This window comes from Chiroxiphia lanceolata, chromosome 21 (genome assembly GCF_009829145.1).
Source record: "Chiroxiphia lanceolata isolate bChiLan1 chromosome 21, bChiLan1.pri, whole genome shotgun sequence".
In the NCBI taxonomy this organism is placed as follows: domain Eukaryota; kingdom Metazoa; phylum Chordata; class Aves; order Passeriformes; family Pipridae; genus Chiroxiphia; species Chiroxiphia lanceolata.
This window is the reverse complement of record NC_045657.1, coordinates 3,225,123-3,245,821: the sequence shown is the minus strand read 5'-3', so window position 1 is coordinate 3,245,821 and position 20,699 is coordinate 3,225,123. Positions and strand designations below refer to the sequence as shown.

General features: G+C 46.8%; 1 protein-coding gene and 1 long non-coding RNA gene across 3 annotated transcripts in view; one reads left to right on the top strand and one right to left on the bottom strand.

The window, feature by feature from the left end:
- COL5A1 (collagen type V alpha 1 chain) overlaps positions 1-20,699 on the top strand; it is a 148,251-nt gene that overhangs the window by 65,868 nt on the left and 61,684 nt on the right. For both annotated transcript variants that reach the window (XM_032708398.1, XM_032708397.1), the window contains exons 6-13: positions 865-1,011; positions 1,147-1,395; positions 5,985-6,137; positions 6,433-6,489; positions 10,621-10,662; positions 10,904-10,966; positions 16,832-16,906; positions 18,571-18,663. In XM_032708398.1, coding sequence (XP_032564289.1) covers positions 865-1,011; positions 1,147-1,395; positions 5,985-6,137; positions 6,433-6,489; positions 10,621-10,662; positions 10,904-10,966; positions 16,832-16,906; positions 18,571-18,663 — 879 coding nt within the window. The remainder of the gene's footprint in view (positions 1-864; positions 1,012-1,146; positions 1,396-5,984; positions 6,138-6,432; positions 6,490-10,620; positions 10,663-10,903; positions 10,967-16,831; positions 16,907-18,570; positions 18,664-20,699) is intronic.
- On the bottom strand, positions 566-19,239 carry LOC116797132. Its single transcript, XR_004360577.1, has 4 exons — positions 19,228-19,239; positions 12,309-12,317; positions 11,521-11,525; positions 566-732 (listed from the first exon to the last, which is right to left on the bottom strand). It is a non-coding gene; the product is annotated as an uncharacterized LOC116797132 (long non-coding RNA).

Genomic DNA, 20,699 nt, shown 5'->3' with positions numbered 1-20,699 from the left:
GTTTATTTTTGGAATTGAATTAATCCTGCACCTAAGCAGGGCTTTGGGGAGCAGCACAGCCACCCAGCCCCAGGCAAGTGCTGTAAGCAGCGCTTCAGGAGAAACAATAAATAAGAGAAATAAAACACACTTTGGTACGGTCGAAATACGTGGTAGTAGGAAAATAAAACTCTTCTTTTGGAGCCAGCAGTTCAACAAGAGCTGGCTTGTCTCGGGGCCGTGTTGCTCCATGTAAGAATAACTCTTCCACGCGCCGCCGGCGGCTGCCAGCGAGAGCGTTGGGCTGGCGAGGAGATTCTCCATGCCCGGCTGTAACCAGCTGGTTTGTTTGGATTTCATTTTGAAGAATGACTGACGCCTTGTGGAACACACTGAAGTTTCCAGAGCCCTTCTGCCTGCGGGCTGTGGGTGGATGGGAAGCGACAGGGATGCTGTCAGTGCAGTCGGATGAGTGGAAACAGCGGCTCCGGTGCTTCCTTCCCCTCCCTCAGGATGTAAGATGGGTGACCTGGGAGGCCTCAGCAATCCGAGATTAAAAAAAAATAAATCACACAATCACTGGTTTGGGTTGGAAGGACCTTAAAGTCCATCTAGTTCCAACCCCCTGCCATGGGCAGGGACACCTTCCACTAGACCAGGTTGCTCCAAGCCTCATAAAACAGGGTCTTGAACACTGTCAGGGATGCAGCAGGCACAGCTTCTCTGGGCAACCTGTGCCAGGGCCTCACCACCCTCCTAGGGAAGAATTTGTTGCTAATATCTCACCTAACTCTGCCCTCTGCCAGTTTGAAACCATGCTGTCTAAAGGAGCTGCTAGGAATATGCTGGGGTGCTCATTTTCTGCTTCTCATCTTCTCCCTGCAGTACACGGACGGGGAGGGAGAAGGTGACACCTACTACTATGAATACCCCTACTATGAAGATGTTGATGACTCTGTAAAACCAGAAGCCCCCACCACCAAACCTGGCCCTCCTGAAGTGGCTGCTGGAGAGAGACCTGAAATCAAGGAGGTACCGAGGCGGGGTCCTGGCAATGATGAGGTTGATAAACAGCATCTTTATAGAAGGGGAGGTGGAGGATGATGCAGAATCTTCTTTTTTTTTTTTTTTTGTTTCTCTGATTCTGATGTTTTATTTCTGCCCCAGGATTATCCTGCTCCCACGGTGCCACCGGAGAGAGGGAACCCCGGGAAGCCACCGAAGGAGGACGGGACAGTGGATGATCCCCTTGTTGATGAGTACAACTATGAAACCATCAACGAGGAGTACTTCACACCCATGCCCTATGAAGACATCAACTACAACGAGGAAGTAGATCCCCAGGGTGGCCTCACTGAAAATGCTGTGGAAGCTGAGCTGCCCACGAGCACCATCATCACCTACAACGAGACTGATGTAATTTCAATGCATTTTGTTTGTTATTTCTGGTGTTTCTTTCATTTTGTTTGTTATTTCTGGTGTTTCTTTCATTTTGTTTGTTATTTCTGGTGTTTCTTTCATTTTGTTTGTTATTTCTGGTGTTTCTTTCATTTTGTTTGTTGTTTCTGGTGTTTCTTTCATTTTGTTTGTTATTTCTGGTGTTTCTTGCGTTTTGTTTGTTATTTCCGGTGTTTCTTGCATTTTGTTTGTTATTTCTGGTGTTTCTTGCATTTTGTTTGTTATTTCTGGTGTTTCTTAGCCCCTGAAAGCAAAGGAGACGCGAGCACCCAAATGGTAAAACCCGTAAGTGCTTTAGGCAGCTGCTGGAAGAGGAAGTTCCTTGTAAAATATTTTCACTCCAGATATTTCAGGGTGGGGAACGCAGACACTTAGAGTTAAGGATTATTCCCCTGGAAAAATCTGTTCATGTTGACATCTGCATTTCCTTGCATGAAGTGGTTTTCTGACAAAAAGAGAAATGAGGGTTGATGTTAAAATCTAACTAAAAGCATTTTACTTCGAAGTTCTTAATATAAATCCTCAAAATGTTGATTCGATGGAGGACATCAATATTTTTCATTTTGGCAGCCCTACTGAATAGCATCTTTGTTTTTCAGTTTGTTGCTTAAAAAACACCCAACATTTCAACACTGGGAAAGGAACCCAGTGATTTCAAACAACTGCATTCACCCAGAACGAGCCCCTCTGTTCTGTGCACAGATCAGCTCAGAGATGAGATCAGTCCAGATCCCACAGCTGACGTTTCTGTTGGAGCATTTACACTTTTCTCTACCCATATTTTAATCTGCTTCAACTGAAATATGTTGCACTTGAGACTCTCTTATCCCTGAGACTTGCCCAGTTCTCGCCTTTTATACGGATGCTCAAATAGATGAATGTTGGTCTGAGCCTTAGATGAGATGGAGATAAATTGCTGGGGAGCTGCAGAGCTGTAGAATTCACTGTGCAAGGAAATAATGGCACTAGATGAGGCAAATTCTTCATTATCCAGGAGTATCAGCAAGGAGAATTCATAGTGGGATAACATGGAGGTGCTCAAGGCAAGGCTGGATGGGGCTCTGAGCAACCTGCTCTGGTGGAAGGTGTCCCTGCCCCTGGAGTTGGAACTGGATGATCTTTAAGGTCCCTTCCAACTCACACCATTCCACGGTTCTCTGATGTTGCCAAGTCCCATCCTACCCCCCAGGAAGAGTTTGGTGGTGGTTTCTCAAGTGGAGAAGAATTACTTGCTTGACGGGGATGTCAAAATTCCAGGTTTCCCGGGAGGCGCTGGAAGGTGGCAAACCAGACAGCGAGAGTTGGCCGAGACACTTGGAGCTGGAAGTTTGAATGAAAAGGTGTCGGGGAAAGTGTCCAAGCAAAGAGAGGAGCAGCTGGAGAGAGGCGGGCGTGGATCCAACCGCCCCGAGGGCTGGGGCGTGGGGGGATCCACTCCAGCCAACTGGGGATGAAAAATGTGCTGGAGAAGGAGGTTGAGCAGCTAAAAAAGATACACAGAGGGAAACAGAAGAGGCTCCAGCGTATCGAGGGAGCGAGCGCCAACCTGAGGGAGCCCAGGGATGGGAAAGTTTTCTGTTTCCTGACAAAGAGCCAGAAATCTTTGGCCAAGATTGAACTTTCTAATAGAGAGGAATTAAAGATTGGATAGTGTGGCCTTAAAAAAATAAAACTGGGAGAGGAAGTAAGAGGCTCAAGGGCCGCTTTACTGGTTAGGAAAAGGAAATAGAAGAGGAGGAAAGTTCAGGTAGGGAAACACACGGTGTGGCTTTCCGATGGGAAAGCTCAGCCAGGCCTTGGCAAAGCATCTGGCTGCCTCTGGCAGTTCCAAAGGAGCTGGTGTTTGGATGGGAAGGGCTGTAGGAATGCTCCTGGGTGGGATATTGCTCCAGTGGATCTTTAGGCTGATGAGCAGAGGAAAGGACACAACCTGCCTGGCTGGAGGAGATTCCCGTGCACTGAGGCGAAGGCTAACATGGCATGACATAGGGAAGACTCCCAAAAAGTGCCAGCCTGAGGGACAGATAGCTAAGAGATTCCAGGTTTACACCTTGGAGTAGGAGCTAAGGGTCCTGTCTGCAGCCACAAACTCCTGGGGAAACCAAATCTTGAGTCCAGCAGAATGGAAGCGGGGATTAGGATTGTACATATAATTCCCTTCCCAATAGCAGTTATTAGGAACAGAGTTCCAGCAGGAATACAGCCTGCTGCAGTGGATGGAGAAGTTTACATGTTCTTCAAAATAATTACCTAAAAAACTCCTAAGTTTCTTGGCTAGTTTAGGGAACAAAATAGTGCTCATGGTCATGAGGAAGTGTGGCATAATTTCAAGTTGTCCCAGGTTTTTTCCAGCAGTCGGAGACCCTGGACTGCTGTACAGGGATGCAGAGGTGGGCTGGGACTCTGGGCATTCCTCATGGTGCTGGTCCTGCACTGCTCAATTTTGGTCCTGGGATCAAACAGGATAATCTTGGTGCAAAATGGTCATTTTGATCATTCCTTGGCAGACTTGCTGCAAGATCAGGATGTGTCTGTCACTATTGAAGTTCACTGTCTGTATTTTGGGGAGATTCTGATTCCTATAACAGGAATTAAAAGGGGATTTAGTTCTACACAAATGAAACTCTGTGAGAGCTTTGGAGGCAGGAAGAGTCACTGGCTCTCCTGGGCTTGGGTTTCATTCTGGTTGGTAACACCCTGCTAAAGGCCAGGGAAGCAATTCCAGGATTTAGTAGGCAGCAATACTCCCCTGAGCAGGAGGAGCACAGGACACACAGATTTTGTTCATGCCCTGCTGTTCTTCAGGCACTTTGTTTTACTTGTCCAGATGTGATACCAGCATTTCCCATGGACATTGCTTCTCAAAGGGAGAATTAAAAGTGGTTTAACTGAAGCTGTTACCAGCCAAGGAGAGTCACAGTACTCACACACTGATTTTGGGGCCTCCACTTTTCCTTCTTGACTGTTTTCTCATTCAGCTTGTAGAACGACATTGTTAAGGAGATTATTGTTAGGCTTTTGGTTTGGTTTTTCTCCAAAGCACCTGCAAGTCTCAGCATGGAGAACTTTCCTCCCTCTCTGCCCAGTTATTCATAATATCATCTTTCCATGCAAATAGACTCGTGGACCTTAATTAAAATATCAAACCAGACATTTTTGATATTCACTTCAAGACATGCAATTTGCTGTGTTGTCCCCAAACCTTTATAGCCAGATAACCAGGTTTTAAGGTTTCGAAGTGTAAAACTAGGTAAAATATTTCAAACAGGGTAAAAGACATGTGTGATAGCACTAGATCCAATAACGCTGATTTGGCCAAGTTTTCTAATTGAATAATTACCAGACTGTAATTTCTGCCAAGGCCAGTTGGTATTTGCAGAGGTAAAAGAAGGTGGGGTGATGATTGCCTTAGCTCTAGGCTTATTCTTACTTTAAACCCTCTTGAATTTAGATCCAGATGCTCGTGTTTATGAGTTCTGAGCAGTTTTGGCACAGAAACAGGGTCTGGAAGTGGTGATGGCATTTAAGTGATTCTGAATTCATAGTAGTGAGGAGATAATTTCTCCGGGAAGCACTGGAAATAATTCAATTTATGGACTATTTTGGTCATTACCTGGATAGGAAAGAAAGAAAATAAATATCAGCAGCACATGTTGTTCTTCGCAGTGCTGCTCCAAGCAAAGGATGCCAAGGGACTGTGCCTGCCAGGCTGCTGGAAGCACAGGGATATGGAGAGGAGCAAGGAAATTCTGATGCTTGTCTAGATGTCCTTGCTTGTGGCCCATAGCATCTGTTGCTGTAAGGATTCAGGAGGGATTCAGGGATTAAGGCATCAGCTTTGTAAAGATTTCTGCTTCTGCTCTTTGGACAAGAACAGTTGCAAATTGGATCCCAGACTAAACAAACAGGAGGTTTTCAGAGAAGCCGACTTGGATTTTTCCACATTTCCTCCTGTAATTGGATCCTCAATGTGACACATTGTGGTTTTGATGTGCATTTTAAATATGGGAACGGATGTGTGACTTCTTGTGCTTGATAATCCAGGGTCTTGGATGCTGAGGCCATGAGAGATGAGGAGGACTTGGAGTTGGAACTTCCATTCCTTCTTTCTTTAGGCATTCAGAGTTTGCAGGATCCTCCTGACGTGAGATGGGCTTTGTTTTCCACACTCAAACTTTCGTATTGACAGTTTTATCAGGGATCAACAAAGAAATCCCAGGGAAAGCCAGAGTGTGCCTTTGACATAAAGATTCTCCTTTCATTCTCGCCTGCCACTGGAGAAGAACCTTGGAGGTCACTGGAGACCTTAAAACTCCAGAATTTACTTATACTCAGATTTTTTACATGTAACTACTATTGTAAAACATCCCTCACTTTGCACAAATCACATATGATATTAATATTATATTATATGTAATATAATATTATTAATATTATATTATTATATTGTTAATATATAATATTATATTATTAATATTATTGATATCCTGGCGTGTGTAACCAAGAGAGATTTGCAGCCTGACACGTTGCTGCTCTTTCCCTTCCAGGCTGCTCAAGGAGGAGATGACCTGGACAAAGATTTCACCGAGGAAACAATAAAAGAATATGATGGGAATTATTATGAGAATTATTACGACCGGACGGCCTCTCCCGACATCGGGCCCGGGATGCCTGCGAACCAGGACACCATCTATGAGGGGGTAAGAGGGCTCATTCTCCATCAAGGAGAAGACTAGTTCATAATATTTGCCTTTCCATGATTTAGAGCATAATTAGCAACACAAAAACCAGTGTTGGGAGCATCATCTCGCTTGGATTCACCCACCTGCCCCGAGGCGAGGAGGAGCTGCCCCCGTGTCCCTCCAGCAGGAATTTCAGCAGCTCCTTGGGTTGCAGTTCTCCCAGGACCTCTAGCTGCAATTCCTGCTCAGACTGGAGATGCTGCTGCTGAAGGATTGTCCTCTCTGACTTCTGTGTTTCCCTTGTGTGCTGCAGATCGGTGGCCCACGGGGCGAGAAGGGGCAGAAGGGGGAACCTGCCATTATTGAGCCGGTAAGGACCATCTGACTTTTTGGCTTTTGCTGTTTTTCCTCAAGGAAAAAAGGCACAAAGGATTTGTTCAGTGAGTCTTAGTGGTACTTGGTGGTTCAGTATTGTCTCAGTGATACAGCTGGGAGGCTGAAAAACTTCCCACGAAAGAATTACTTGGTTCATTTGAAAACTTTTAACATAAAATACTGTAATTACATATTTAATTTTTTTTAAAAAACTTCAAGAAGCGACCTAAATCATGAAGGAAGTGCAAAATTTCCCATGAAAGAATTACTTGGTTCATTTGAAAACTTTTAACGTAAAATACTGCAATTGCATATTTAATTTTTTTTTTTTTAAACTTCAAGAAGTGACCTAAATCATGAAGGAAGTGCAAAATTTCCCATGAAATCTCTCATTTAGGAAGATAAAAACTGGAGCTTCAGGCAGGGGGCACATCTCACCCCTCCAGAGGGTTGGAAGTGCCCCTGGCTCCACAGCAAACCTGCTCCCCTGAGCACTCGCAGCCCGTGGCCAGGTCGAATCCTGACCTGAACCTGCAGCCTGGGGTTGGCTTTAATTGTGCAACTAATGGGTTCATCCCTCTGGAAATAAAAGGGTTCTCCCTGCACACAGCTGTGGAAAGGAGAGGTTTGCTCCTGCACCAGCCCCGGGATCCCACCAGATTCCACTTGCAGAGAAACTCTCTGTCGCCCCAGGAGTGGAACCCAGCACACTCTTCCTTTATAGTTCTGCCCTGGGCTGTTTCTGAGGTTGTTTTTCTTTCTGAATAATGGTTATAATCTGCCTGTGCCCTTTGCAGAAAACGTGGGTGCCCAACTGAGCAGCCCTGAGGTGAGGGTGGAGCTGCTGCCCAGCTGCCCCACGGTGGGAATGGCTGGGGCTTGCTCAGAGGCTCCTGCTGAGCAGAGCAAGGGGCTGTTGGTTGGTGCCCATCTGTCTGTCCCTCTCAGTGTGTCAGGACGCCCAGGTACCCCCATTCCTGCTCCTCCCCAGGCTGGAGATGGAACTTCAGGCCCTTGCACCCACCTCCCCCGAGCAGGTCCCCGGAAAGGCTGAGCCCATGCTCGCTGCTCACCACCGGCTCAATTAACCTAATTTTCCTTGGCAGAGAGCCAGCGTTGCAGCAGCACTTCCCATCATCCCGAGGCCACTATTTTTCTTCTAATTCTTCCTTCCTTTCCTCCTCTGCCTGAAACTCCTGCCGGTAGTGGAGAAGGGAGCCAGGGAGAAGCTGGGCTGCAGCAGCGGGGCTTGAAAAGCCTGAGTTCCTAATAAAAGCATTCCCGACCTTCCCTTTTTTCTCTTCCTTTCTGGGTCTCGCTCCCACTCTGCAAACAAAAGGAAGAACGAGTGATTTCCTTATCGGAGGGGTGGGGAGAGGACGGGGGAGGGGAGCAGCCAAACCCCGGGGAGGGGTGGGCAGCCAAACCCCGCGAAGGCGATGGCAGGAACCCGGCCCGAAACGCTACACAGCGAACAAAATAGTTAAGTTTAATCATCCAGAAAGAATTTGGCCGCCTGCACGATTTCCAAACACTGGAGCATGTACAGCTTTTGCCAGAAAGTAAACAAGACCAAATGCTGCCCGGTCCCTCTCCGTGCGGCTCCTCTTTAGCAGGAAAATTCGGATTTGCTGCGCTTTTTAGCTCCCCCCTTTTTTTTTATTATTTAATTTTTTTTTTTTTTTTGTGGGAGCTGCAGGAGAAGGGAAATAAAAACCAAACGCAAAGTTGGATTCTGCTGGATTTTCTCTCCTCCTCGTTCAAACCGCCTGTCCTTCAATCCTTGCTCTGTGCTGACACTTGCTGGAGGCAGCAGGGCAGGACAGAGGCAGGGGGAGAAAGGATGGAGAGGAGGGATGCAGGGACCCCAGACATCCAAGATCTGGAGCCATCAGGGTGCTGCCGCCTCCTCAGAGCCCTCTGTCCTTTTTGGGGGGACCCTGATGCTCACATCTACTTTTAGGGAGGGTGTTGGTGCCAGACTTTGGGCTGTTTCTGTCATAGTGGCTTCACTTGTGTTGACTTAGTGGAGGCAACACCCTGTTTTCCTCTGGGACAGTCCCAAATCCCTGGTTTGCCTGCTCTCCCCGAGGTGATTACCCTTGGTGGCACCCCCCCCCCCATGGGTCCTGTCCCCAAACCCTTGCACGTTTCCATTGCTCTCATTGATGAGAAATCACGTAAACAGTGGAGGTTTCTTGCCAAGGAGAATCTCCAGATGTCCCTAAGGCTGGAGCTCAACATAAACCAACAGATAAGTATGGGAAGATGCCAAGGATGTTTGCATCTCAAATTAGCTAATTAGCCTTGACTCCTGCCCATGTGGAGGAGTGTCCCCAGAGTCTGAGGTGGCCATGGGAAGCAGAACCTCGGTGCTGTGTGTGCTCAGGCCAGGGTAATGCTGGCACCCAGCAGCCCAAAAATCTCCTGGAGAGTCCTCTGTGGGCTGTGACTCTCTGTCCCAGCCCAGACACTGATTAGTTTTTGTTTTAGAACCTGTCACACCAAAAATGTGCCATCATTGGTCTCAACAGGGATGGATTTGGGGCTTTCCCTGCAATGTCCTTCACTGTGTGTCTGAAAAGGAACCAGTGCTTAGTGGGTGTTCTGGGGGAGACTTTCTCCATCAACAGAACTCACCTCTCCATTGAAGTCTCCAACAGCAAGAGCTCATAGTCAGTGCAGGCTGGGGGAAGGGGGTGTGGAGTTCACCCCTAATTCCCACCCAGAGGAAAACAGTGTCTCCATGGCCCACAGGGGAACCTGCTGTCAAAATATGGGCACAGGGTGAAACCTTGTGACCTAAATTCTTTCCTGGTGAAGAACGACTGCAGAGGCACTTCTGTGGTGGTGGCAGCAGCAGCAAATTTCCCCTCACACATCCAACTGAGGGAGAGGCCAGGTTTTAAATGAGATTTTAAACGAGGTGGTAACAAGTAGTGTGGACACTGGGAAAGGCAGAAAATAGTGCTGGCCACGCATTAGCAGTGCAGAAACGTGTATCCCGCTGATGGAAGCAGGGATGGTCCATGGCAGCGTGTTTTATGCTATTTTTTGCTCCTCTGGGCTTAGAGACTGTGGCTTTTGGGGCAGGAATGCCTGGATTTTCCTCTAGACACTTCAGATTCGTTCAGCTCAGCCCTGTCTGCTGGAGTGGTTGCCCTGGGTCAGCCAAGGCTTTTGGCACCAGAGCCTGAGAACAGTTAAGGGTGTCCCAAGAGCAGCCCATGCACTTGCTTCCTCCAGGCTTCACTCACGTGAGCCAACTGCTTATCTAGAGATTTTTAAAGATGGATTTCATCCCATAGGAGAAATGTCCCTGTTTCCTACAGGTGAGCTGGGAAGTGGTGGAACTGCTCTGGCTTGACCTGGCTGTTGCTGGGCTCCAGAGATAAAAGGGGCAGTGCTCTCTGTGGGGCTCTTCCCAAAACATCATCCTGGAAAACATTTGCCAGGTTTATTGGGAGGTTTCTTTTTTACCTCTTACATACTCAGAAAGAAAAAAAAACCACCTCAATTCTACTGAGCACATGATAGATCTGATATGAAGTTATGACAAAATATTTAGATTAAAACGGATGGAGAAGCATTATTTTACCATTTTGCCCACACAGTGATTTCCTACTTACACAGAGTAAATCACAGCGTGCAGTCTGCTGGAAAAAATAATTTTAAAAAGCATCTTGCTGTTTGATTGCTAACTACTTTTTAAGTTCTTTGGGTCTAGAAACAGCTTTTTTTTCCTGAAGCTCCAGCACCATCAAGGCTGGCTGTGCTGCAGGGTTTGCCTTTGCCTGACTGTGGGCAAAGAGAGAAGGGCTGTGTCTAGGAAGGTGACCCTGTGCTGGGGTGAGGATGGGCCTGATGCTGAGAGTAAGGGCTGTTTGTCATGCCCTCAATGATTTAAATAGACATTATTTGGCTTTTCAATGGGCCTTCTGTGCCTCTGGCAACAGGGACACAGGAGATACCATCCAAGAGGGTGGAAACCCTTCATCTCTGGGGTGTCTCCATGTAGCATCAAGACCTGAAATATTTAAGTGCAGGGTTTAAATAAAGCCCTGGAATCAAAGTGACCTGAGGGATGTGCCTTGCTAATTACTTTTTTTTCCTTCCTCTTGCCCAGGGTATGCTGGTGGAAGGCCCACCTGGTCCTGAAGGCCCAGCAGTAAGTGGCACTTTTCCCTTACTCCAGGTTTGGGGTGCACATGGAGGGCTCAGCACACGGCTGTCCCCGGGCTCTATTGCTTCCATATGCCACATATGTGCACAGAGTGCTTTGGGGTGGATTTTCTGGTGCAAAAATAAACAGAAAGCTCTGAATCTTTTCCTGCTAGTTGTATAAATCTGCTACAAATAATAACACATTTTAGTGGCTTACTTTTTTCCTGTCTTTTTTTCCATGCTAGGGCCTTCCAGGACCTCCAGGACCAACTGGACCCGTGGGCTTAATGGGTGACCCCGGGGAGAGGGTGAGTATTTGTGTTTTTGTCCTCTTTGCTGAGGCTTTGGGTGCTTTTGTGTGTGCACAGTGGGACTGTGATGTGTCCCTGGAGCCCTAAAATCATTCTCATCCTGTAATAGCACTTTCCTCTGAGTCAGTCCCCAAAGGAACTCATGGTGGGGTACAGTGCTGACCTTTGGGGCAAAGGGTTGGGGAACAGCCACGTTAGTCAAATATATTAAGCCATTTTCCAAGTTAAAACCAATAGTTTGGGCTGAAAACCCTCTGCTCTCTGTCTGTGCTCTTTGGCTGCTCCTTCCAGTGCAGGAGCTGGGCTGTGGCACTGGGGGAACAGGATGAGCAAATACCAAAATAGTCACTAACACAGTAAAATGAAGTTCAACCACTCTTCTGAATCCTCATTGCAGCTGGTGCTGTGAGTCCTGGCAGAGGGTCTGGTTTTGGTTGGGACCAGGATGGTCCTGTGGTCACACCAGCACTGTTGCTGTGGGTCTTTCCTTATGTTCATTTTGTGTCCCAAACTTCCCCCTTCCCAGTGGGAAAGGGGCTCTTGTGCAGCACTTCACCTTTGCTGGACGTGGATTATTGGTCTGTACCAGCAGCACTAGAGACTGATTTATGTGCTTTAACAATGCAATAACTTAGGTTTTGATGTTACTGTAAATCAGTTTTGTCCCTGGCAGCCACTGCTTTGTAAACTGCTGCTGCAGAAGCCTCTGGCTTCGGGATGTCTCATCAAAGGCAGCTGCTCCCAAATACTTTTGTGGATTGTGTCCCCAAATCCCATAATTTAACACCACACTTCAGTCAGAACTGTGTATTTATTTGTTATTGCTGAGTCTCCATCTGGGATCAGCAGTGACCTGTGTTTTGGGAGCTGCTGAACTCAAGCCTCAGGTCAGTGAGTGGTGCATGAGCACCATTCCAGCAGCAATTCCAGTGCTTGGCAATGCCACAAATTAAGACCCACTGTCCTTGCTTCAAGAGCTGAGTCTCTGGAGTGACCTTGTTGCCAATGCACTCCTCACTTGCTTTTGTTCACCCACAGTTCACCACAGCATCCTCCATGGAGCCAAGAGCTCAGTTCTAGGTGGGGAACCACATCCCCTTTGCCTCCTGGGTGCCCAGCAATGACAAACTGGGGTGACCAGATGCAGACTCTCTGCCTTTGTAGGGCTTCCTACTTTTCTGGAAGATTTTTTGGCTTGGACAAGGTGGGAAAAGACAACGGGAAGGTCTGGCTGGATAAGGGAGTTGTGCTGTTCTGATGTGTGTCTCACACATTTAATTGCTGCAAATTCTTTAAGTGTTCATGTCATGACCTTGATTATATACATTTTTTCTAGAACATTCTTTTTCTTTGGTCTTAATTGAGCAACCTAAGACCCAGAAAAAATAGGAGGGAGAATTCCTTTAATTACAGAAGATCAGAACAAGATCTCTGTGCCCCCAAGGATCTCCCTTTAGCCTTGTTTTTACTGTTGCATTGATGCCAGAGGTCTGCTGTGGTTTCCTCTGTGGTGGCCATCCCTGTGTTCCCTTTTCTTTCTGAAGCACCCATGTTGCAAAATGCAACCACTGAGAGAATTAAAATCATTGCTGGCCTGCACTGGGAAGTGAATGCAGTGGTTTTAAGGTGCACTTCAGGAGATTCCTCAGCTGTTGGGGCGTTCCTGTGGCAATATCCATAACCTGGGCCCAGGATTTTTTTTAGCAGTGGTTCTTTGTTGCCTTCTTGGTCCCTGGGGGATTGGCCGGAGTCTGCTGGCTGCTGCATTCCCACTTTTTCCCCTGGAGCACTGCTGGAGAGACCCTCACCTCGTTTACACTCCTGGTGTATTTATTGTGTTTTTGGATGGAACAGTAATAACGTTCCTGGTGGTTGTGACATGACTGAGAACGAGGGGCCCTGACTGTGCTCCATCGATCGGTGCCTGCGAGCTCAGAAAGTCAATACAGGCTGCAGGCTCAGCCCAGGGCTGTGAGCCAGGGTCACTGCTCCTGGAGAGCTGGGCTTAATTAACCCTTGTGGCACTGCAGCCCTGGACCCTCCTGAAGGACCAAGGGCAGCTTCTTCATCCTTGGTGTTGGCTTCCCAGAGGATGGGTGAGCTGGGCAAGGCCCCAGCTGTGTTTTGCATCTTGCAGTGGTCCAGGATTACTCAAAAGAGCTGTGTGGCTTCATCAGATTCTTGGTAGGTCTTCGTCCTGCTTGGGTTCCTGCGTGATGCCCAGCTTCCTCTTCTCCTCCCTTGGATGTACTGTATCTACTCCTGCATTCCTGGCAGGCTGGATGCTGCCCCTGGTGACAAGGGAGTGTGTTTCTGTCATTTGTCCAGGCAGATGCAGACATTTGCTGGCCAAGCTCCTCTTGAACAGCCCTGCAAAGCCAACCAGCAGCAGACACGCTGTCCCTGACGATGCTGCTCCACACCCTAAAATGAAAGGAATAATTTGCATTCTAGCACAGGCAGCACATCCCACTTTTCCAAGTGTCCAGAACAGAGTGTGATACAACATGCTGTGCAGAGAGGAGTGATGAACTTGCAGAGCCAGGAACTGCAACTGTATTAAAATACTCCTTTTCAATTAGAGCAGCTCCACTTTTAATTTGTTTATTATTAACCCTGCGCGTGGCTCATGAATTTACATGAATTCCCCGTGTAGGGGGAGGAACGTTCCTTCTGCCTGCATCTGACAGAAAGACTTTTTATTTGCAATCAGGCAGGTGCACTGAATTAATGTACTGACAATATTCAGGTATGTTAATATTGGCCAACATTCATTTAGCTCTGGTTTATTCATCATGTCAGCTCGTTCATTTTTTCCCAGTTATTTTACAGCATGCAGAGGAACTTGTGTCAATGGCAAAGCTGTGGAGCAGCCTGTTTGTGGGAGGTTTCAGGGGGCTCAGCTGAGGGGAGGGCGGTTGGGGATGACTTAGGCAGGTTTCTTTGAGCAGTGGGAAGAAGGAAATGCGGCACTTAGGAGACCAAAGAGTTATTTCATGGGTACTCCAGGCTGGAATGAAGAAAGTGGGAAAATGTGTTGTTTTGAACAGGATGAGCTGCAGCATTAGGGCAAAATGCAGCTCCATCACTCTCCCCATTGTGTGTTTGGAATTTTGGGGTGTCTGGGTGCCCTGGGGTGCTCAGCACACCTTGGGGAAAGGCTGGTCACAAAGCAATAGCTGTGTCTTCCAAGACCATACAGCCATTGAGTCCCAAAAGACTTATTCCTCTGGGGACAGTTTTGCACCTCAGAAGTGCAATAGGATCCCTAAAATCCTTATTGAGCTTCTGCAAGGCTTGATATTTTCAGGGTGCTGGTTTTCCCATAAGATAGCAAGTGCTGCCTTGCCTAGCAGACCCCAAAAACTGCAAGAAAGGTCTTCTATTACATAATTTTCTGACCAGGGCTGAAAATGGCACCAAAATAATCAGAGAGAGAAACACTCAGTGAATGTTGAGTTCCAGTGCTGTGGGCTGTTGGGTACCACTCTCACTGCCTGCCACTCGAGGAGCCCCAGCACCAACACGCTGAGGCTTCAGTTTAACCACTCCCTTGAAATATTGCACCAGTGTTTGCACTCAACGTGGCATTTTAGAGCACTGCACCAAATGAGAGTTGAAGTCCCCATTCCTGGCTCCCATATATCAGCAAATCCCTATTTACATAACGAGGGCGACACAGATTTACGCCCCGAGCCTGGCAGGCCGCATTTCTTCCAGGCATTCGTGAATTTAAATTTACAAAGTGCTTTATGGGTTTGATTTTCCTCCGTCCCCCTTGCCCCCCGCTGATCCACCCCACAAGGAACAGACCTCCCACACCCAACCTGAAACAAAAAGAGGCATTTATGGGTATAAAAGCATTGCATCAACATTTGTCAGGCAGAGTACACACACGCACGGAGAGATAAACAAAGCTCATTCCTGAGCCATCATATGCAGGACTGGAGTTAAAGGAGAAGAGGGAGAGAAAAGAAAGTTTATTATATAAAACAAGTCTGGCCTAAATTATTTATGGGGCTTCTGCTCCAACAGATGGGACTGGCCTCTGCACCTCATCAGCAGGGTCAGGGGCTCCGGTGTTGGCCAGACTGAGCAAACAGCGCGAACGCAACACCGTGAGCCTGTCTTGAAAAATGGATGGGCTGGTGTGTTCTGTAGCCTCCCTTCGCTGCTGAGGGAGCTGCTGGTCCTTTTTTCCCTGTATTTTTTTGCTGATAAATCACTGGCTGCAGCTCTGGCTGCTGCAGCAGTGCTGGGAGCAGTGTTGTTATTCCGGGCTGGTCACGGTGCAGAGCCGGGCTCCGGGTCCGCGGGGCTGCGGGGCAGCTCTGCCCTGTCATTGTGGTGCAGGTCCCACCACAGCCCTGTCCTGCCTGGGGCAGGGTGGAGTAGCCACAGCTCCTCACTCCCCTGCCTGGTGCTGGGCTCTAATTTAGGGCTTGGAACTCTGACTTGGGTGTGTTTTGGGTTCCTCTGTAAGCGGGAGACATAAGGGAATTGTGAAGTTGAACACAGCATAGAGGGAATGGGAGAAGGAGGAGCACAGAGGTGTGAAATGCAAAGAGACTGTTCTGGAAGACAGTGGGGCAAGGATAACACACCAGCTCTTTTGGTTTGGTGGTTTGGGATTTTTAATACTCTGATTTTTAGGGACTTCGTTACCTATTTTTCTTTCCCTGATCCTTTTCCCACCTTTATCCACCTCCCTTTGCCTTATGGGGTGAACATATGACTTTCTGTGACCCTGCAGCATGTCCATCTGTGTCTGAGATTTGTGTCAGGGTTTTATCTTACTATTATTTTTACTATTGCACACACTGGAAGGCTTCAGAGAAGTTGAAGAGAGTGAGAACTAACATAGGTGTCTGTTGCTTGCCCTTCCAACAGCATTGGTTCTCTATAGGTGGATTTATTATTGGCATTTACTAAATAAAGGAGTATCCAGCTCCTCAGTCTTGAGCTGTTGGCCAGGCAATCCTCTCTGTCTGGCCACAAAATGAGCACCAGGATTTATTTTGGCCTCACTGGGATGTGGTCAAGTGACTCCTACCATAAGCTGGTGTGAAAATTGCAATTAGACACACATATTGAGTAGTTGGATGTCATCCTCGTTTGCATGCAGGATCACTGGATGGATGTTTAAATTGGGGTTAACTTAAACTTTTTGTCAAGTCCACAGTTGGGAATACAGATAATCCATGGGCTGTCTTGGGAAAATTGGCCATATTTGATTATTTATAGCTTCATCAATAGATCTTTTACTGTACACTCGTTTCTTTAGTACGAGTTAAAGACACTCAAACTGATGTTAATCAGCACAGCTCCATTGAGATCCACAGAGTTTGGCTGATTTACAGCTGCTGACAGGATCACTCCATTGGAGATGGAAGTGGCCTCATAGGACTTAAAAAAAAAAAAAAAGGAAAAAAGCCAGAAGAGAGAAAAATGGAATGACCCAGATGACTGAACACTACGGAAATGAATTTATCTTGCTCCGTTTCTATCTCACTGTCCCTGAGTTATGAAGTTTCATATTTTTTTTTTTAATAGGTTTTAACGGATCCAACTAAACATTGATTCCATTAACTTGCAGCATTGCAGAGATTTTTTTGTTGTTCACTCAAAAAGAGTTTGGAAATGTGGGGACCAGGATGGAAGAAGAGGGAATTACTAGGAAAAGTCGTGTGGACTTACAGATGCACTTCCACAAAATTTGTGGTGGCATTGGGATGTCTGCAAGCTCAATCCCTGTGTGTCAAGACAATATCATAACATATCCCTTTATGACCACAGCTGCTTATGTGTGGACATGATCAAAATGGTGCTACAGAAGTTTATTTTTATTTGTTCTTCTTGCAGGGACCACCTGGTCGCCCAGGTCTTCCAGGAGCAGATGGTTTACCAGGACCACCAGGGACAATGCTTATGTTGCCTGTAAGTACAAGCATAACTAAAAAAAGCATTTAAATGATCAGGTCTCTTGGCTTTGTTGCTGTTCAGTGCCCATTCCTGCAGAAGCCTCCCATCTCTTTCACACCAAGGACACGTTTTCCTTGAGGTAAAAGACGGATCCTGATGGTTTTCCTTGTAAATTTACTTTTTGCAAAGCACTGTAATTTCTCCACTCGTCAAAAGCACTAGGTTAAAATTTCCAGAAGTTATGAGTAGTCATAGAATTCATAGGATACCCTGAGTTGGAAGGGACCCACAAGGATCCAACTTCTGGCTCTGTACAGGATACTCCAAAAATCCCACTGTGTGCCTGAGAGCGTTGTCCAAACACTTCCTAAACTCTGAAAAAGCTTAAGTGTTTCTGCCTGGGCACAGCGTTGGAGACAAAAACACATGAAGAAGCAACTGGAGACATTTCCAAGGGCCAAATTTCCATGCAGAACCCTCCCTCCTACTGTGAAGAACCTCGAACAGTTCTTCAAAGCCAAAATTATGAGCACCTGAACAAACTGGTCTTCTTTGATGCCCAGTGGTTAATTTGTGTTATTTTTTGTCTCCTACATGAAGGCAGTAAGTACCAAATCAGCCTTCTTGGTCCTGGGATGCTAAAGGAATGGTTATATTTTGTGTCTGCTTTGATGTGAGACAACCCTATAGAAACCAGCTGCTGAAAATAAGTAGTTGGGTCCCAAAGGGAAGGAGTTTTTAGTGACAAACCTCAGCACACTTGGACAGGTTCCAAAGGCCTGGGTAAGGCTTGGGTAGGTTCCTGGCAAGGTTCCTGAGCAGGCTGGGCCAAGAGCTCAGAGTGGAGCTCAGCTGGCCATTACAATGCATTTGTTGGCCCCTCCAGAACAAACCATGGGCCTATAAATTGCATCTCTTTGAACCTCCTTGCCAAGTCGGTGTGGTCACACAGCTAACACCAATCAGGGGAAAGGCCAAGGTGAAATGGAGGTGATAGAACCATCCAGGTAGGTTCTGCAGCCGGGTCTATCCTTCTTGCAAGGCCCCAAGCACACAGCTAAGGCAGGAGGAGGGTGTGTGCCCAGGAAAGTGGGGCTTTTTGGGGTGGAAGAGGCAGAAGGAAACATTAACCTCCTTCTCTTTCAAGTTTGGAAATAAAACATTAATGCTTGGGGTTTTTAAATCCTTTGAGTGCTGAGGGATCCTGGCTTGAACCATAGGCCAAACTCTGGTTTTTGGAGCAAACTGCCACGCTTGAGAAACCCGGCCTTTTTCGGGGCAAACGGGGAGCTACAGCCAAATGACCTGATCCAACCCCGTCTGCTCGGGGTCTCCTGGCCAACAGCATCCACACAGGGAGTATCAGCCCTGTGAGAGCTGTGCAGTGAGTTCTGAACGGTGGTGTGTGAGGTCCTCACGTGCAGAGCCCACAATCCCCCCCATTGTGTGTCCCTCCGGGCTGGCAGAGCTCGCGGGGCGGGCGCGGACGTGGGAAACACGGTTGGTTTTTGTGGCTCTGAGCTGGGTGACCTGAGTGTGGTGGGTTAATGGGATGGGCTGGAAAGACAGTGATGGATTTGGGTCAGTCATGCTGAACCAAATTGTTTAGGAGTCAGGCTACTGTGAGGGTGGGAGGACAGCAACCCGGTGACCTGCTTTCTCCGTCTTGTCCCCATCAGTTCCGCTTTAGTGGAGGAGGAGATGCTGGATCCAAAGGACCTCTTGTTTCAGCCCAGGAGGCCCAAGCCCAAGCCATCCTGCAGCAGGCCAGGGTAAGTGATGGGAGGTGGGATGTCTCCTACAGCAGGTTCTCGTGGAAGCAAAGGAAAACCAGAATAAATATATCAGAGGAGATATCTTCATACTCACACCCTCTGTGGTGGTGGCAACAACTTCCCATCTGAGGTGGAATTGCTCGTGTACCTTGAGATGATGGCACCTCAGTTTGGATTTTTATTAATGGCCAGTGAGGGTCCAGGTCCCAGAAAGCTGGTTTTACATTGCCTACAGCCTTTGGAGCAGACCTTTTGCTGGTTCCAGACCTGTTGGCTCCAGTGCTGTTTGTGCTGACAGTTTTGAGGGTCCATATGAACAGTTGCGGATGTGCTCTAGGGATTCCTTTCTTTTGTGTGTGCTTTTTTCTTCCCAATAAATCACAATAATTAACCGTAAGTCACTGATGGAAGCTGTTCCCAGCCCAACGAATCTCAGCAGGCAGATCTGTAATTTTCTTTAATGTATTTATTTGGAAATACATGATGGTTATCCGTGCAATGTTTCTTTCCGTGGATGACCTTACTGATTGATGATCAAATCACCCCTGGTTTACTGGTTACAAAAAGCTGGTTGTGCACATTCCCAGTACAGCTCCTGTTCCCTGCCTGGATGAGTGACTTGGTGTCTAAGGCTTTTTACTCATCTATTCAGAATGAAAGTTAATTTTTAGGCAGTGCAACTTAGAAATTTTTCTTCCAGGAGTGGTTGTGGTGGTTTTTTTGGTTTTGTTTATTTTTTTTAGTTGAGTTGTTTAACATTATCATTGCCACGTTAAAAGCAGAGGTGCAAGAGTCACAATTCCAGCAGAAGGGAACAGCCACAATGTGGTGTTTGCCCCGATCTTGCCCCAGAGGAACCGAATTCTGGCTGCTTAAGGAGTCATTTCCCAAAGGGACACGGCTTTGGGACATTGCATTTGGGGACTGAGCAATACAATGAGAGCTGAGATGTGCTCCTCAGGTCCAAAGCCCACATCTGTCTGCAGCTGGAATGTGCTGTCTGTTATTCAGGGCTGTTTGCAGTCACTTCAGCACAGACTTTTTGGGGCTGGGCTGCTGAAATGGGCTAAAAAAGCAATTTATTTCACCCTGGAATGAAATAAAACCCATTGGGATCTCCACCCAGCTGGGTGACACTTGCTCCTTTTGGGTTTATAACAAGGAATTTGGCTTAGCTGGGGCTATTCTGGATTCCATCCAACTCCCCTTTTACAAAGGAGTTTGATTTTATACTTATTCAGGTAGAGTACAGGGCCTTGATTCCACCAGTCACTGCATTTTCCTGTCCATTAACCTTATTCTGAGAATAATATCAGTGGATTATGTTTCTGGTGTTGCCTTGTCAGTCTTAATTTCTAGCCTGCCTATGGGTTTTCCATCAGCATCTTATTTTGCTGGGAAATAGGGAGTTTGACCTGATAAAGGTTTCATAAGAAGCACCTGCTTTCTTAGATTCTCTGGTTTTGTTCTTTTTTTTTTTCCTGCCTGTTGAAAATTGTGATTTATGGAAAAAAAAAAAGCTCCTTCCTCTCACTCCAAGTCCCTTTCTTTTTTAAATTTTTGGGTTTGAGGAAAAAAATTTAAAAACCAAATAAATCCTGGGTAACTTTGGAACACCAGATGAAAAGTTGTGTACTTTTATAAAGGAAAAAATTAATTCCTTGGTTGACTTCAACATTTTTGGCTGAAAACTTGGATACCAAAGCAGAAAGGGAAAGAAATGTAATTTTTTTTTTTTTTTGTGGTGAAGCTACAGGATATGGCAGGAATGGAAAAGGAGTCCTGCAAGGGGGAGGATGCCTTCTTTCCTTTTTTGGGTTTGTTTTTCTTGTTATCACTGCTGTTAATTGCATTATTAGGTTGATTTATTCCCTTAAAATTTGGCTTCCATTAGGCACCAAACGTTATCCCAGCCAGCAGTGGTTCAGAGCATCTCCCTTTTAATGGGGTGTTGTAAAAAGATGCCACATAATCCAGCATTTGTGCAATATTTATGCCATTCCAAGTGCAATCACGGGTAGATTTTAATTACT